The 14948-nt window shown below is 30.7% G+C and overlaps 7 protein-coding genes across 10 annotated transcripts; 3 read left to right on the top strand and 4 right to left on the bottom strand.

Moving 5' to 3' along the window:
* Positions 1-320: 320 nt before the first annotated feature.
* LOC123263285 (dehydrodolichyl diphosphate synthase complex subunit NUS1) lies at positions 321-1542 on the top strand. The gene is made up of 4 exons (XM_044725909.1): positions 321-783; positions 843-962; positions 1033-1282; positions 1359-1542. The coding sequence occupies exons 1-4, from the start codon at positions 486-488 to the stop codon at positions 1447-1449; spliced, it is 759 nt and encodes a 252-aa protein (XP_044581844.1). The 5' UTR covers positions 321-485; the 3' UTR covers positions 1450-1542.
* A 401-nt stretch (positions 1543-1943) lies between these two features.
* On the bottom strand, positions 1944-5494 carry LOC123263282 (arginine/serine-rich protein PNISR-like). 3 transcript variants are annotated; one of them, XM_044725905.1, is made up of 10 exons: positions 5262-5493; positions 4747-5189; positions 4327-4675; positions 4088-4284; positions 3919-4021; positions 3503-3574; positions 3216-3325; positions 3017-3149; positions 2302-2935; positions 1944-2108 (listed from the first exon to the last, which is right to left on the bottom strand). In XM_044725905.1, the coding sequence occupies exons 1-9, from the start codon at positions 5359-5361 to the stop codon at positions 2337-2339; spliced, it is 2106 nt and encodes a 701-aa protein (XP_044581840.1). In that variant the 5' UTR covers positions 5362-5493; the 3' UTR covers positions 1944-2108; positions 2302-2336. The 3 variants fall into 3 exon arrangements, with proteins under 3 accessions (XP_044581840.1, XP_044581839.1, XP_044581838.1); XM_044725904.1 differs by having other exon boundaries at positions 4088-4675; positions 5262-5492; XM_044725903.1 differs by having other exon boundaries at positions 2302-3149; positions 4088-4675; positions 5262-5494.
* Positions 5495-5782: 288 nt separating this feature from the next.
* LOC123263284 (dnaJ homolog subfamily B member 12) lies at positions 5783-7469 on the top strand. Its single transcript, XM_044725908.1, has 6 exons — positions 5783-5923; positions 5983-6216; positions 6279-6572; positions 6639-7029; positions 7112-7275; positions 7343-7469. Exons 2-6 carry the CDS (start codon positions 6084-6086, stop codon positions 7453-7455), a joined length of 1095 nt encoding a protein of 364 aa, XP_044581843.1. The 5' UTR covers positions 5783-5923; positions 5983-6083; the 3' UTR covers positions 7456-7469.
* A 249-nt stretch (positions 7470-7718) lies between these two features.
* LOC123263283 (kelch-like protein 18) lies at positions 7719-10055 on the bottom strand. The gene is made up of 6 exons (XM_044725907.1): positions 9844-10055; positions 9540-9670; positions 8609-9469; positions 8329-8545; positions 8100-8269; positions 7719-8021 (listed from the first exon to the last, which is right to left on the bottom strand). Exons 1-6 carry the CDS (start codon positions 10021-10023, stop codon positions 7805-7807), a joined length of 1776 nt encoding a protein of 591 aa, XP_044581842.1. The 5' UTR covers positions 10024-10055; the 3' UTR covers positions 7719-7804.
* Positions 10056-10407: 352 nt separating this feature from the next.
* On the top strand, positions 10408-11332 carry LOC123263286 (MOB kinase activator-like 3). Its single transcript, XM_044725910.1, has 3 exons — positions 10408-10480; positions 10563-10713; positions 10783-11332. Exons 1-3 carry the CDS (start codon positions 10436-10438, stop codon positions 11301-11303), a joined length of 717 nt encoding a protein of 238 aa, XP_044581845.1. The 5' UTR covers positions 10408-10435; the 3' UTR covers positions 11304-11332.
* Positions 11333-11688: 356 nt separating this feature from the next.
* On the bottom strand, positions 11689-13556 carry LOC123263280 (mitochondrial-processing peptidase subunit beta). Its single transcript, XM_044725900.1, has 4 exons — positions 13407-13556; positions 12980-13198; positions 11917-12921; positions 11689-11849 (listed from the first exon to the last, which is right to left on the bottom strand). Exons 1-4 carry the CDS (start codon positions 13530-13532, stop codon positions 11709-11711), a joined length of 1491 nt encoding a protein of 496 aa, XP_044581835.1. The 5' UTR covers positions 13533-13556; the 3' UTR covers positions 11689-11708.
* A 78-nt stretch (positions 13557-13634) lies between these two features.
* On the bottom strand, positions 13635-14948 carry LOC123263281 (non-structural maintenance of chromosomes element 1 homolog). Of its 2 annotated transcripts, XM_044725902.1 has the most exons (6): positions 14791-14948; positions 14531-14717; positions 14266-14467; positions 14086-14196; positions 13841-14015; positions 13635-13804 (listed from the first exon to the last, which is right to left on the bottom strand). In XM_044725902.1, exons 1-6 carry the CDS (start codon positions 14915-14917, stop codon positions 13716-13718), a joined length of 891 nt encoding a protein of 296 aa, XP_044581837.1. In that variant the 5' UTR covers positions 14918-14948; the 3' UTR covers positions 13635-13715. The 2 variants fall into 2 exon arrangements, with proteins under 2 accessions (XP_044581837.1, XP_044581836.1); XM_044725901.1 differs by having other exon boundaries at positions 13638-14015; positions 14791-14946.

The following is a 14948-nucleotide window of genomic DNA, read 5'->3' as shown; positions in this document are numbered from 1 at the left end:
ATCAGATGGCGCTTAAATTAAAAGTATTCTGCGCGTGACTAGTTGATTGGTTACTTGATTTTTAATTTTATCCCGGTAAAATTTAAACCTGTCAACTTCCTTGACATTTTTTAAATAAACAATTAAAAAAAATATTATCATTATTATTATTATTATTAAATATACTGTAAAATAATGATATTATTACTGTCATAAATTATAGTTATTAAAAAAAAATAACAGATTTTTAAGAATATAATTGTTCGAGTGTTAGAGAGATAAACATAACCTGCAAGAGAGATAAAAGATGATAAATATATAAAAAGTCCAGACGGTGATGGAATAATGTCATCATACTCGTGATATTTGTCCTAGCCGGTTGTTAAGTAGTTTTTATTTATGAATAAAAACTAGAATAATCTCATTTTTATTTAGATTATTTAGTTAAATTATATAGTTTAATTAATTTATTATGTTAAATATTAGTAATATTAATATTAGAAAAAATGAAATTATTTTGTCGAGTGCTGAAATTAATTCATTTTATTGTAACTGTGTTGATGACCGTTTACGATTATTTAATTACAATAAAAGACGATTTGATTAATTACCTACGGCCTAAGACATTAAAGTGTATTGATACAATTGTTGACGTATGTGACGTTAGTAAACTTGAGAAGCTACCGAGCCACCTGGTTATTGTCGTTGCTTCCAAGGACAAAGTATCATTTTCCGATCTTGCTAAAATTGTAGGCTGGTGTTGTACACTTGGAATACCAAATATAACTTTTTATGATAGAGAAGGTAATTTAATAATATATTTATTTATTATTATTCGAATTAATTCTTACTATTTATTACAGGAATAATTTATGAAAATTCGGAGCAATTGATAAAGGAATTCAATAAGCTCACACCTAATTTTGGATCACGTGTCATTTGGTCGAACAAAATAACCAAAAAATTCGAAAATTTAGCTAATGGTAATAATTATTAATTAATTAATTTTCTATAATTCATCATTGTTGAATATTAAAATTTTAAATTTTTTAGGAGAATTTAAACAGTACACAAGAGTTAATTTTGCAATTTACAATGATGGCAAACCAGAAATAATAAAATTAACACGTCAACTCAGTCAAGCTGTTAAATTAAAATTATTAAAGACTGATGATATAAATTATGATTTAATTAACGAAAAATTATCGTTACCAGTGCCGGATCCAGATCTTGCTATTATTACTGGTAGAACATTTTCAACTTTTGGTTTATTGCCCTGGCATATTAGATTAACTGAATTTTAGTAAGTATTTTAATAATTTTATTATAAATAAAAATAAAATTATTTTTTTCTAATTTATTTAAATATATTATTACAGCAACGTACCAACGCATCATAATATATCACCGCATAAATTTATTAATATTTTAGAAGCATTTGCCAAATGTCATCAACGATTTGGTACCTAATTTACTAATTTACTACCAATAACAAAAACTATTTTTTTTTTTCTCACGGCATGTAAATACTGCGAATAGAGTAAATAACAGAAATCATTGAGATTCCATAGTCGATTATTTTTACATTCCGATTTACAAAGTATAAAATAATTAAAAAAAAAAAACTTATATATAATATACAAATGTCAAATAAATTTTCTGTTAAATTGTTTAATTTTATTTTTGAATTATAAAAATGGAACAGGAAAATAAAAATACAAATGTCAATATTCAATCGAATTAATTATTTTATAGATATTATTTTTAATTAATTAATTAATTAATTAATATGTATGTATGTATACATATTTACCCATGTATATATATATATACATATATATATACATATGAAATAATATTAACTTATATTAAGCAAGCAACTTTCATACATCAAAATGTACTGTATAAATTTATTTTTAAAAAACCTACTAATTCATCTACACCTTATTCATTATTTATAAAATTTATTATTTACTTAATTTAATTATTAGAATTATTATAATTATTAGAATAATAACTTATGTATCTATATTAAAAGAGGAAGATAAAATAATAATAATAATAATAATAATAATATAATAAATGGATACCGTAGTGGTCTTGGACTGACAATTACTCCTGGCAAAGATCTGTAATACAATAATTTAATTAATTAAATAATTTAAAAGAAAAAAATAAGTATAAATATTTATATTAAATGGATATACTCTAAATAATAAAATAGAGAACATCCTGAATAATACTAATAAAAAATATAATAAATCCTTTCCATGCTAATCCTGGGAATGGGATCATTAATAAATATTAATTTATATTTACAACCTTTTAAATGGAGTGTGCCGTATTTAAGGTAGTTGTCAATCTCTGTACCGATGGCTCGACTTCTTACCCTCACGTCTGCGTGATCTGGACCTTGATCTAGTCCTGGACCTCGACCTTGACCTGGACCTGGACCTGGATCTTTTTCTGTCTTTGTCTCTGGACTTTGACCGAGTCCTCCGGGATCTCATTACCGAAGAAGACAAAGTTGAAACTCTACCATAACTCCGGGATCTTCTGGAACGATTTCGCGAGCGTGACCTGCTTCGTGACCGAGATCTTGAGACCCGTCGTCTTCGGGATCTCGATCTTGACCTACGTGATCTAGTGCTGGATCTGCTTCGTCTTTTTCGATCCCGATCACGGCTGCGTTTACTAGTTTTACGACTGTGACTGTGACTGGAAGATCGTGACCGGTAACGCTTACGTCTGTCATTACGCTTATCATTTCGTCGCTTTAAATTTCTACTAGAGCTCGAGTTTGTTTCTGTGGTGGTCGAACTTGAAGATGAACTCGATGAACTTGATTCAGAGTCAACTGAACGTGAGGATGATTTAACGTGCTCTTCATTACGCGGTGTATGTCCACTTGACTGTGTTTCTGATCTTTCACGTTCATTGTTAACTTCTTTATTATCTACAATTTTTAATTCAATAATAATAATAATAATAATAATAATAACAATAATAATTAAAATTAAAAAAAAAATAACCATACCCAAAGTTTTATTATTAATTGAATTTTCATGATTAGCATCATTATTACGTTCATTTTCTTCTTCTTCAGCAATTCGCGCCTCTATTTCTTCTTCTGTTTTTTTAAATGCAGCTTGACGTCTCCTCAAAGTTTCCTAAAATAAATAAATATGAGATTGTATATAATTGTAATTTATAATATAAAATAAAATAATACAAACCTTTAATTCTAAATCACTGTCATCGTGTTGATTATCATTGTTGTCAGGAGCTGCTGGTGAATCAGCCTCATCCTCGGATTCGCTGTTGCTGTCGCCGTAGATGCCCAGACCTTTATAGAAAATAAAAAAAAAAAACAATTAATTTTTATTAAACAAAAAACAGATAGATACGCGCGGACGATGAAAAGACCCTATAATTTTTTTGAAATATAGTAACAATAAAGTAATTAAAAATATTCACTGTCTCTGTGAAAATGGAATAAATTATAATGAATAAATAAACTCACCCAAATTGCGAGTGATCTGAGCAAGAGGGGCCTTGTTGTTGTAGGATGCGACGGGGGGCTCTCCTGCAGGGACTTTACAATACACACCAATTTTAGTCAATACTTAAACCCTATTTATATCTTCCGTTGGTTGTTCCTTCAAAAAGTAGCTCAGGTTTTGTTCGAAATTTTTAATTTTTTATCAGAATCAGAATAATAATTTATAAAAGAAAAAAAAAAAACCACCGAGTTAATGATGTCGTTTGTTTTGCTGAAAGAATATCTGTTTTTTTTTCTTTTATTTAATAATTTAATTAAGGGTAAATAATTATTACAAACTGCATCCTTGATACTAAAATTATTTTGGGTTAAAAAATAGTAATAGTAATAATGATAAATAATAAACACATTAATTAGTAGACGGTTGTCTGTGGTACCTTTGACGCGATGGCGAGTCCAAACTTCTCTGCATACGCTTGATATTTCTTCATTTGTTACTTCTAATAATATTTCTGTCAAAGATCGACGTACTTTCAACATCTAAAAATTACAGATTATTTATACACTTTTTAATAATAACAACATTATAAAAAAAAAAGTACATACTACATCTTGTAAAATTTGTTCGCGTGTCCGTTTAACAGCAACACCAGTTATTGATCCCGATGACGTGCTTTCAGAATTAATTAGTCTAGTTTCCGGAGAATCTGCGTCACGAAACCGAGATTTACGTTGCCTGGTTATTATATCTGGACTTGTCTCTTTTATTTCATCGAGTGTTTGCTGCTCCTCGACTTCTTCTTCTTCTTCTTCTTCTTCTTCTTCTTCTTCTTCTTCTTCTTCTTTATCAGATTCCGAGTCAAATTTACTTTTAGAAGGATCAAGAACAGCGCGAGCCTCATCTTCAGCAAGCTTACGTGCAGCTAGTTCTTGTTTCCTCAGCATATCCTGACGCTCTCGTTCTACAGCTTTGTGCTTTTCTCGTTCCATTTTTTCAAGACCCTCGCGAATCCATGCCGGCAACTGACGTCTTTTAGCGGCGTCAATAACCATTGTCGTGTCCTCCTCCAGTAATTTATCCTTTTCATCGCGAAGAGGATCTCGCATGTGAGGAATTCTTGCCCCCCGTGGAATTCCTTTGAATGCCGGTGAACCAGGAGCTGTCGCTAAATTACCGTCCCAGTATCCTGATACCTAAAAATTATTATTATAAAAAAAAAGGAAACAATTCTTGTAGATAATAAAAAATATTAAAATATACTTACAGAATTAAAATTACCCGGTGTAGGTGTTACAGAATTATATGAATAGCCAGGTGCTGGTGGTGGAACACTAAATCCAGTTCTGGTAGTGATTGTCGGTGCAGGAGGAACAGGAGGAACACCTGGAATACTTGGAATTCCCATAGGTTTACCGTCAGGACCCAATTGAACACCAGGAGGTGGAACTCCGCTCCATTCCCAAAATCCACCACCCGGTCCCGAGGTGTTCCATTGGCCCCACTCACTCCAGGCATTCCAATTGTCATTTCCACTTATGTTTGGAGCTGGAGGGGCTGGTGGTACGTCATCACCAACGGTATCCATGTCCATAGGTGCCTCGCCACCTTCTGTATCTCCATCGTTGGTGAGATTTGGTGGAGGTGGTGCTGGCGGTACCACAGTTTCTTTCATTTTTATCCATTGCTGAGCTAAAGCTGCCCAATCAACTGGAGAAAAAAAATTTTAAAAAATATTTAATAAATTATTTAAGATTTTTATATAATTAAAATAATAATTACCTTGATCATTGCTCATATTTTGATACATTGATGGATTTAATGCCCATTGAGTAGGGTAATCTCTTTCATCATCATCAAACATTTCCCGGTCCATCTTCATTTATTAGGTTAAATATCCTCATAATCATTGTTATATTTATTTAAATAAAAAATAATTAAATACTATCAATAAAATTTTTTATATTTAAACACGTGTTTTATCCTAGTAACTTTTACTGCGATAGATATTTTTTATATCAATTATTTATTTATAATTTTCAATAGAGTTATATATTTTATTTATTACTAGTATAAAAAATTATTCCTGATCTCTCTAAGCAAAAAAAGTCATTACATTGCTGAGTTTATTGTAGTATAGTATAGTATAGTATAGTGAATAGTGATGAGAACATAAAATATACCTTATTATCCGATTTCAGTAGAGAATTTTCAGGACTGTGGTGACATCTAACGAAATTTATGTGTAATAGAAAAAATTGGTTATATTTTTTTTTTTTGTTTTGTTAATGACGTCTCAGTCTGTGTCTCAGTGTGTGAGCAATAAATTTATATGTACACGTATGTATTAATAAAATATTCATTACACTGACTAGGTTTCTCTGCTAATGATAAATATACCTAAATATAATATATATGTGTACGTTAATAAAACTCGTGACAAGGTAATTTTCTAATATTTTTCAAGTATTTATATAAATGATTAAAATTATAAATATTTAAGGTAATGATTTAAAAATACGAGCAGAATAAAAATCTGTCAATTGAATGATACTAATAAATTAATCAATACACACAAAGTTAAAAAGAAATAAAATAATAATAATGGACGGTAATAAGGATGAAGCTGAAAGGTGTATTGAATTGGCTGAAATGTATATTAAAGGAAAACGATTTGATGATGCGGAAAAATTTGTTAAAAAAGCCATCAAGTTGTATCCATCGAAAAAATATGATGGTAATAATTTTTTTATATTTTTTATTATTGTTATTATTATTTAAAAAATAATTTATTTCTAGATTTATTGAATAAAATTTCATTATTGAATAAAAATAAAAAAAGTGAGCCAGAGCCTGAAGTAAGAAAAAGACAAACTGGTAAAGAATCTAGTCAACCAACCTCTGCTAGTAGTGATTACAGTAAGGATCAATATGATCATGTAAAACGTATTAAAAAGTGTAAGGATTATTATGAAATTTTGGGAGTGACCAAGGAGGCCACGGATAGTGAAATAAAAAAGGCATATAAAAAATTAGCTTTACAATTGCATCCAGATAAAAATAAAGCACCTGGTGCCTCAGAAGCATTTAAAGGTATTTATTATATTTAATTATTTTAGAATAAAACTTAATAATAATTATGTTTATTATTATTTTCAGCTATTGGTAATGCAGTAGCTGTTTTAACAGACGTTGAAAAACGTAAACAATATGACTTGTACGGATCAGACGAAGAGAGATTGCAGTCGGCGCAATCTAGGTCAGCCCAATCCCATTATAATTATTCACGAGGGTTTGAAGCGGACATTACAGCCGAAGAATTGTTCAACATGTTCTTTGGTGGTGGTTTTCCCCAGCAAGAATTTTATATGCGACGAACCGGTGGTAGGTGGATGAGACAAAATAATGCTCAGGCTCAGCACGCCCATACTCAACAAGCTAATGGTTACACCGCATTTTTACAAATGCTTCCGGTACTATTGTTAATTGTATTAACTATGATGAGTAGTTTTTTCATTTGGGATCCGTTGTATAGTTTACATCCTAATTCGTACGTAAATTTTTTTATTTTTTTAAATCAACCACTGTTTATCTTTTAATTAATTAAATTTTTATTTTTATTATTGTTTTAGTAAATATTCGGTCCAAAGACAAACGCAAGAAATGAAAGTACCCTATTATGTTAAAGAAAATTTCCACAGCGAGTACCAAGGAAGTTTAAGACGTTTAGAAATTTCTGTCGAAGAAGAATTTGTAAATAATTTAAGGCATGCCTGTTATAGAGAAAAAAATTATAGTAAGTTTTAATTAACAATACTCTATTTTATTTAACAAAGTATTAATCAATTAATTAATTATTTCAGAGGATTCAATGGTATGGAAAGCTAGAAATTTTGGTGATGCCGAATTATTCCAACGCGCTAAAAATTTAGAAACTCCATCTTGTAAACGATTGCAAGAAGTACAGGCCGCATAAAAATAAAAAATAAACTACAACTATTATTAATGTTTTTCAAAATAATAATAATAATAATAATAAAGCATTTTTTTTCTTCTTAATTTATTAAAAATAATGAATTAGTTTGTGTAGATAGTCTGGAAATTAAATATATAATTTTGTGTTAATAATTTACTAGATTATTTATTATATATTGACATCACACTATTATAAAATTTTAAATGTATAATATATTGATTGATTGATTTTGATTGATTGAATAAAATAAAAATCAAGTATCTTAATATATATTTAATTTAATAAAAAATTTATTTTACAAAATTACACAATAACATTAAATGCAGTCGCAGGCAAGATTTAATAATAATTAACAATACGGATTTGGAATTACACCGACACCTACTCCACCCTCGTGAGCACACATCGGAGTCGCAAAAGACCATGAATTTGTTTGCGGATCGTAAACTTCAACTTCTGATAAATTAGTGACACCATCGTATCCACCAATCGCCCAGAGCTTACCCATATTTGATACCAAAGCCGCGCGGCTTCGCATCATATTCATAGGCGCTATGTATTCCCATCTGTAATTATTTAACATTAAAAAAAAAAAAAAAAATCATAAACTCGTATGAAAAATTAATTAAAAAAATAAAACTAACGTGTCTTTAATTGGATCGTATACTTCAACAGACTGTAAAAATGTTGATCCGTCGTAACCACCGCAAACATACAATTTTCCGTTTAGTGTTGATACTCCTAAACGACATCTACGAGTAAGCATTGGTTTTACCGTCGTCCATAATCCAGTTTGTGGATCATAACGTTCAACCTAATCATTTAATCAAGTATTAATAATTATAGATTTATATTATATACTATATTACTTACAGAATCAAATATTGATAGACCATCATGACCACCTAATGCATAAATATACCCGTCAAAAGCAACGACACCTCCGGCAGATCTATGTTTATTCATCGGGCGCAATAATTGCCATTTATCTGTTTTTGGACAATATCTTTCAACTGTATTTAATGAAATGACACCATCGTAACCACCGCATACATAAATATAATCATTTAAAGCTGCTGATCCCACTGCACTAAAATAAAATATAATATAATAAAATAAAATAAAATAAAATAAATTAAATTAAATTATTTACCTTCTTTTATGATGCATCGGAGCTATTATTTTCCATATTTTCAAAGCTGGATGGTAAACTTCAACAGTTGCCAGTCTTTCAACTCCATTGTACCCACCAAAGGCGTACAATTTATTTTGATGAACAGCAACGCCAACTCGACTACGATCCATTGTCATAGCTTCGGATTTTCGCCAAATTCCTTTAGCTGAATCATAAACTTCGACGGTGCTGAGAGAATTACCGTATTTAGTGAGTCCACCAACAGCAAAAATATGCCCAACAATATTTGTACAAACTCGAGGCCTGAACCGGTAGCTCTCCAACAAATGTTTACGTTCAGGCATCAAGTGACAGTCTTTAGCCTCGTCCAATAAATCTCTACACTCGTGAGATCTTCGAATAAGATCCTCCTTAGCTACATGATCAACGAGATACTCTGGACTGAGTAACGGCAATCTTACAAGTATCAGTAATTTCGGCAAGTGTATCAATCTCTCCTCAACGTTGTGCTTTATCCATCTAATTACCGCCTCAAATACTTGAGACTCTGACATGACATACAAATCGTCTTTAGAAATAAGTTCTTTGAGATCGGTCACTGACAAAACTAAAAATTCATCTGACAAAGAGACTTGGTGAAAGTATTGCTGAATGTACTTTGTCGATTCTTCAACAAGAGAGCTACAGTTTAATCGATCAGCGAATAAACTTATACCCAGTGCGTTGTTAGGGTGCAAATGACTCTTGAGAAAATCAGCACAAGCATCCCGTACAGATTGTAATTGCAAAAATGAAGCTCCTACCATAATACTTTGTACATTTGTTTTGTTTAATACTATTCTACCGCTGTACGCATAATTAATTAAAGCTTCCAATGCCCTGAAATAATAATAATTAATCTAATGATAGTGTTAGATTTTTAATAAATTAATTAAAAAATATTATATACATAGATTCGAATCCTTGAAGTGTTATTTCACTCAATTTACTTTCTACCATATTATTTAGGAACATTGCATGAAAATATGGAATTGTTGCTGCCAGTACAACTCTATGGGCACTAAAACTTTGATCTTCCACCTGTAAATAATTAATTAAATTTATTAATATAATCAAAAAGAATATACAAAGCAAGTTGGTAAAATTGTTGACTGTGATGATGATGATGATGATGAGTAATGAATTTTTAAAAATAAAATACCAGAGAACAAAGAAATTTAATAGGGAAAGAAAAAAAATTTAAGTTTACTTACTTTAAGTGTAACATCACAAAGTTTACCGGTTCTTCGAATTTCTTCAAATAAAGTAAATCCGGTGGAAAATATTTCAGATTCTTGATAAATTGTTTGATCATTTTTTTCTTGATTCACCTTTACGATTGACGCCATAGTATTGTTGTTAGCGACTACTGCTGCCATTTTGACGTTTGACATATTGTCACGCGCGAAATTTAAATACTTCTACGATACTCACGCCATCTATGAAAATCGATAAATTTTTTTTTCCTTTCAAATCAAGTACTTAAAAAAAAATTCTAAAAATAGACACATCACAACAATATTCATCCGATTAATAATAATTAATTATATTAATATTTATGACATATTAAATTTATTTGGAAAATGTAAAAAAAATATTAATTTTTAGTAGATGCGTTAAAGAATTTCACAATATAATTGTTTACGCAGCCATATGCAATAGGTACTTGAATATATTTATATCATATGTATAATTTTTTCGATATACACAAATTTGTACGCCATTTTATAATATGAATTTCAAATAAAATAATAATATTGAAAATAATAATTAAAAAGAAAAAGTTATTTATTTATAATTATTAAAATGACGTCATTAAGTGGATTTATGGAATTTTTTCAAAAAGGCAAGGTAAAGTATTTAAAATAATACTAATATAATATAATAGAGTAATAGAGTTTACTTATTAATAAATAAATAATTATTTTAAAAGACATTTAGACCAAAAAAAAAATTTACTCATGGGACATTGAGATATTCATTGTATAAACAAGCTCAAGCTTCCTTAAGTTCAGGAATAAATCTTCGGACTGCGGTAAAATTACCTCCTGGTGAAGCATTAAATGATTGGATTGCTGTTCATGGTAATTATTATTTAGAAGAGTTTTTTAAAATTAATTTCATAATAATAATTGCGAGATTTATTGTTTCAGTGGTTGATTTTTTTAATCGAATAAATTTAATCTATGGAACAGTATCAGAGTACTGTGACGCAACATCGTGTCCAACGATGAGTGGCGGTGCAAGATTTGAGTACCTATGGGCAGACGGTGATAAATATAAAAAACCAACAGCTCTACCAGCTCCTCAATACGTTAGTTTGCTTATGGATTGGATAGAAGCTCAAATAAACAATGAATCGGTTTTTCCAATCACCACCGACGTTCCATTTCCAAAGACTTTTACAAGTTTATGTAAAAAAATTCTGACAAGACTATTTCGAGTATTTGTTCATGTTTACATCCATCATTTTGATCGAATAGTTTCTATTGGAGCAGAAGCTCACGTCAATACTTGCTACAAACATTTTTATTACTTTGTTACTGAATTTGATTTAATTAATACCAAAGAACTGGAACCGCTGTCTGAAATGACTTCCAAGGTTTGCAAAGATACTCCAGTATCATCATCACAGAGTCAGTCGCCTTCGATGACAACGAACTCGTCCAGGTAGCCATCAACCTCTCTACAAAAAAAATTACTCAAAATGGAATCGCTTCCAAAGGATCATCATCATCATCATCCATATTCTTAGATTATTTTATCATAAAATCTACCGATTATTAATAATTGTAATAAAATAAATTAGTAATATGGGGTCTAGTCATCATAAAACAAATAATAAGAAAAGAAAAAAGCATTTATATTTTTAATTATACATTCAACATTATTTGATGTTTTTTTATCTTTATACATTGTTTATAATGATAATTAAATCCGAAGAATATATATATTGAAATATAATTCGAATATTGACAAGTTTACTACCAATTGAATTATTGTTGTGTGTTTATTATTATTATTAAATTAAATTATTAATAATTTATTATCTAAACGAATTTAATTTTATTTCTATATTTTAAAGACGGATCCAGTACATGGATGCTCTCATCGTATTGTAATCTGGTAAATTTTCTACTGGACCAACGGCTGCGACAACTGGACACCGGTTGTAAATATATTTCATACCAACATCCTGAATAGTCTTGGCAGTAATACTCTGAAATGAATAAATTTAATTTAATAATATTCAAAGATTTTAATAAAAAAAAAATGTATTAACTTACATCAATTCTAGCTTCTAGCTCATGGAGAGGAATTCGTCGACCGTAGCAGAGCATTTGTCTTCCAATGTCTTCACAAATAGCGGTAGTACCATCTAATTGAAGTAACATGTTTGTTTTGAGCATATTTTTAGCTCTGTTTATCTCCTTTTCAGTTACACTGGTGCAGAGTTTCATCCACTCTTGCTGGATATTCCAAACCATGTCCTCGCACTGCAGAGGGTCACAGACAAAGTAAACTCCCCACAATCCAGTTTCTTGATAACAAGTGTTGAAGCTTTGGTAGCTGTGACAAAGTCCATCCTCAGCGGAGGCTTTGGCTAAATGGGAGGCGTTGTTAACACCACCACCTTGGCTTCTGTCCCAAGATCCCAAAAGTGTGTTGGCAACCATAAGAGGGATATTGTCAGCGCTGGCCCATCCAGCTCCTTCAATGGCAATTGCAACGTGAGCCAATGGCATTGAATCATCCCGAACACGAATTTCAGATCCAGTGTAACGACATGGAGTCAAAAGAGGTGGAATTTCTTCGTAAACAGGTCCCTTCATTTTACCAAAGTGTTTGTCAGCTAGTTCAACAAGCTGTCCGTGGTCAACTCCACCAGCTCCAGCTAAAACAAATCTTGGAGGTCCATAATGACTTTTAACGTAGTGCTCTAGGTCTTTACGTGTAATTGATTTAATATTTTCAGTGGGTCCAAGTATTGTACGGCCCAATGGAGTTCCTTGAAAAGCTGTCGAGTGTAAATGGTCAAATACTACCTCTTGAAGATTAGTATCGACTTCTTGCATCTCACGAAGAATAACTCCACGCTCCCGTTCAATTTCACTCTCACCGAGTTTTGAATTTTGGATAATATCGCTGAGAATTTCAATAGCTTTTGGAACATCTCCTGACAAACACTTTGCGTAAAATACAGTTTGCTCCCGACTGGTGTACGCGTTCAAGTGAGCTCCCATGTTTTCAATTTCCAGCTCCAAGTCAGTTTGAGATCGTTTAGATGTTCCCTATTGATTTTTATTTCATTATAAACATTGAAAAAAATATAAAATAATAAATTTATACCTTGAAAGCCATGTGCTCCATAAAATGAGCAACTCCATTGGTCTGGTCAGTTTCACAACGGCTTCCAGCATCAATCCACAAGCCAACAGTTGCTGTTGCTGCTCCACTGTCCTCGCTGGCTATACGCATTCCACTGTCGAGTGTCGTAGTTTTTGTCGGTGGTTGATTTATCAACGTCTCCTTGAGCGATGCTGCTGTTGACCTCCATTGTTTACGTGTCTATTAAATAGTAATTATTTATTTAAATGATAATTTTAACTCTAATTATTGGATTTAATAAATAAAACAATATAAATGCTCGATTGGGCAAGAGAGATTACGTAAGATGAAAAAATATTGGGTAAGAAAATACAAAACAAGTTAAAAAATAAATAAATAAACAATAAATAATTAAATTTATTTTTTCAATTTATTATATATAAATTACCTTTACTAGGTTGGTCTTGTCTGAATAAGTTCGCAACGCGGTTCCGATTCTGAGGAGACGGGTCGCCATTTTTGTCGACTGACGAAGGATATTTTTTTTCTCTTTTAGGTTGTCTTTTTTCTCCATTTTTTACTTCCAGATAATTACTAACAGGTGGCGCGCAAATGAAAATAACATTTTCACCGGGTAAATTTAAACGGGATATTTATTTTAATAATAGTTAACTTTTTGATAAGTAACAAAAAATAAATTTTATTTTTTTCTTAAAAGTAATTGATATTAATTTATTATTTTTTTTGTTTATTCTCGTTAATCTTCTATGCGTCGGCGGCGACTACGACGGCTAGTTGAGGGTCCAGGTGTAGGTTCTTGGGATTGACTGACACGAAACTGGCTACTTTGGGTACTTTGGCTACTTTGGCTACTTTGGCTACTTTGGATACTTGGATCCTCAAGGTCGTCATCATCGTTGGAATAACGAGCCATAAATTGATTGTTAACCTGTAAATTATGCCCACAACCGGGACACTGGTGTTTCCCGCTTATCTTAAAGTACTTGGCTAAACAATATATGTGCATTTTTTTATCACATTTCTGGCACAATTGACCCTAAAAAAAATCATCAGTAATTTAATTTTACAATAACATGATAATGTATTAAAAGTAAATAAAATCTTACGAAAATGACAGTCTGTTTGCACAATTGACAAGTTTTAAGATTTGGATTCTCAGATTTTAAATAAGGCATCAATTCAACAATACCTCTTACTCCCAGGTAAACATTTCCATCCTAATAAAAAATAAATTATTTATCATTTTTATTAACAAAATTTTAGTCAGTTTAAAAAATAATATTTACCAAATAAAATAACCAACGTCCGTCAATCATCTGCTTTATAAACTTGTCAACGCTGCTACGAGACAATTTAGTCTTAATACTGCTAACTAAATTGATGCAATCATTTTTAGAAATGCAATTATTATCATTACGAGATAATATAACACTTATTATCATTTTGAGTAATTCGAGCTTTCCTTTTGTAAACAAAAGACCGTCTCTTCTAAAAAAATAATAATTATAAAACTTGTCAGTTATGTTTAAATATAATAAAAAACAATATTACTCTTGATCAGTGTCTTCATCGTGATTAGGTTCTACTTCAACTTGATCATTGTCATCATCGATGGTAGTGCTGGCAAATACCCAGTGCTTCACACCAGTAATTTCACACTTTGATGACTGGATTGTCATTTCGACTTCAGCTAACGCTTTATTTAAATCACGTGTAACTTCCGTGACATTGCGATGACCTATAATAATTTTTTCAATTACAAATAAAGAAAAGAAAATAAATTATTTTTAAAAATAAATAAAATTTAGTACCAGTAATACAACCAATAGCAGCTTTAAATTCGGCATCCGGGTAAATTCCCTTTTGTGACATTACTTGAATAAAACTTTGAAATTCTTCGGGCAAATCACCATCCTGTCTTCCACCAATGTTTGCCATTTTTTAAAATAATTAATTCTATATTTTTATT

This window comes from Cotesia glomerata, linkage group LG4 (assembly GCF_020080835.1).
Source record: "Cotesia glomerata isolate CgM1 linkage group LG4, MPM_Cglom_v2.3, whole genome shotgun sequence".
Classification (NCBI taxonomy): Eukaryota; Metazoa; Arthropoda; class Insecta; order Hymenoptera; family Braconidae; genus Cotesia; species Cotesia glomerata.
Note: the sequence above shows the minus strand (reverse complement) of the source record. Positions and strands in the feature narration are given on the sequence as shown.

Bases quoted from the DNA above. Each gene is read 5' to 3' on its own strand.
- LOC123263285 (XM_044725909.1), top strand. From the start codon at position 486: ATGAAATTATTTTGTCGAGTGCTGAAATTAATTCATTTTATTGTAACT. The intron at 784-842 runs GTAATTTAATAA...TATTTATTACAG, and splicing joins AACTTTTTATGATAGAGAAG to GAATAATTTATGAAAATTCG. The intron at 1,283-1,358 runs GTAAGTATTTTA...ATATTATTACAG, and splicing joins ATTAGATTAACTGAATTTTA to CAACGTACCAACGCATCATA.
- LOC123263282 (XM_044725903.1), bottom strand. From the start codon at position 5,361: ATGAAGATGGACCGGGAAATGTTTGATGATGATGAAAGAGATTACCCT. The intron at 3,326-3,502 runs GTGAGTTTATTT...TTTTCTATAAAG, and splicing joins TCAGATCACTCGCAATTTGG to GTCTGGGCATCTACGGCGAC. The intron at 3,150-3,215 runs GTTTGTATTATT...TATTTATTTTAG, and splicing joins ACAGTGATTTAGAATTAAAG to GAAACTTTGAGGAGACGTCA.
- LOC123263284 (XM_044725908.1), top strand. From the start codon at position 6,084: ATGGACGGTAATAAGGATGAAGCTGAAAGGTGTATTGAATTGGCTGAA. The intron at 6,217-6,278 runs GTAATAATTTTT...ATTTATTTCTAG, and splicing joins TCCATCGAAAAAATATGATG to ATTTATTGAATAAAATTTCA. The intron at 7,030-7,111 runs GTACGTAAATTT...TTATTGTTTTAG, and splicing joins TATAGTTTACATCCTAATTC to TAAATATTCGGTCCAAAGAC.
- LOC123263283 (XM_044725907.1), bottom strand. From the start codon at position 10,023: ATGTCAAACGTCAAAATGGCAGCAGTAGTCGCTAACAACAATACTATG. The intron at 9,671-9,843 runs GTAAGTAAACTT...AATTATTTACAG, and splicing joins TTTGTGATGTTACACTTAAA to GTGGAAGATCAAAGTTTTAG. The intron at 8,022-8,099 runs GTTAGTTTTATT...AAATAATTACAG, and splicing joins TACGATCCAATTAAAGACAC to ATGGGAATACATAGCGCCTA.
- LOC123263286 (XM_044725910.1), top strand. From the start codon at position 10,436: ATGACGTCATTAAGTGGATTTATGGAATTTTTTCAAAAAGGCAAG. The intron at 10,481-10,562 runs GTAAAGTATTTA...TTATTTTAAAAG, and splicing joins AATTTTTTCAAAAAGGCAAG to ACATTTAGACCAAAAAAAAA. The intron at 10,714-10,782 runs GTAATTATTATT...TTATTGTTTCAG, and splicing joins TGATTGGATTGCTGTTCATG to TGGTTGATTTTTTTAATCGA.
- LOC123263280 (XM_044725900.1), bottom strand. From the start codon at position 13,532: ATGGAGAAAAAAGACAACCTAAAAGAGAAAAAAAATATCCTTCGTCAG. The intron at 12,922-12,979 runs GTATAAATTTAT...AAAAATCAATAG, and splicing joins TGGAGCACATGGCTTTCAAG to GGAACATCTAAACGATCTCA. The intron at 11,850-11,916 runs GTAAGTTAATAC...TATTCATTTCAG, and splicing joins AGCTAGAAGCTAGAATTGAT to AGTATTACTGCCAAGACTAT.
- LOC123263281 (XM_044725901.1), bottom strand. From the start codon at position 14,917: ATGGCAAACATTGGTGGAAGACAGGATGGTGATTTGCCCGAAGAATTT. The intron at 14,718-14,790 runs GTACTAAATTTT...AAATTATTATAG, and splicing joins TGCTATTGGTTGTATTACTG to GTCATCGCAATGTCACGGAA. The intron at 14,197-14,265 runs GTAAATATTATT...ATTTTTTATTAG, and splicing joins GACGTTGGTTATTTTATTTG to GATGGAAATGTTTACCTGGG.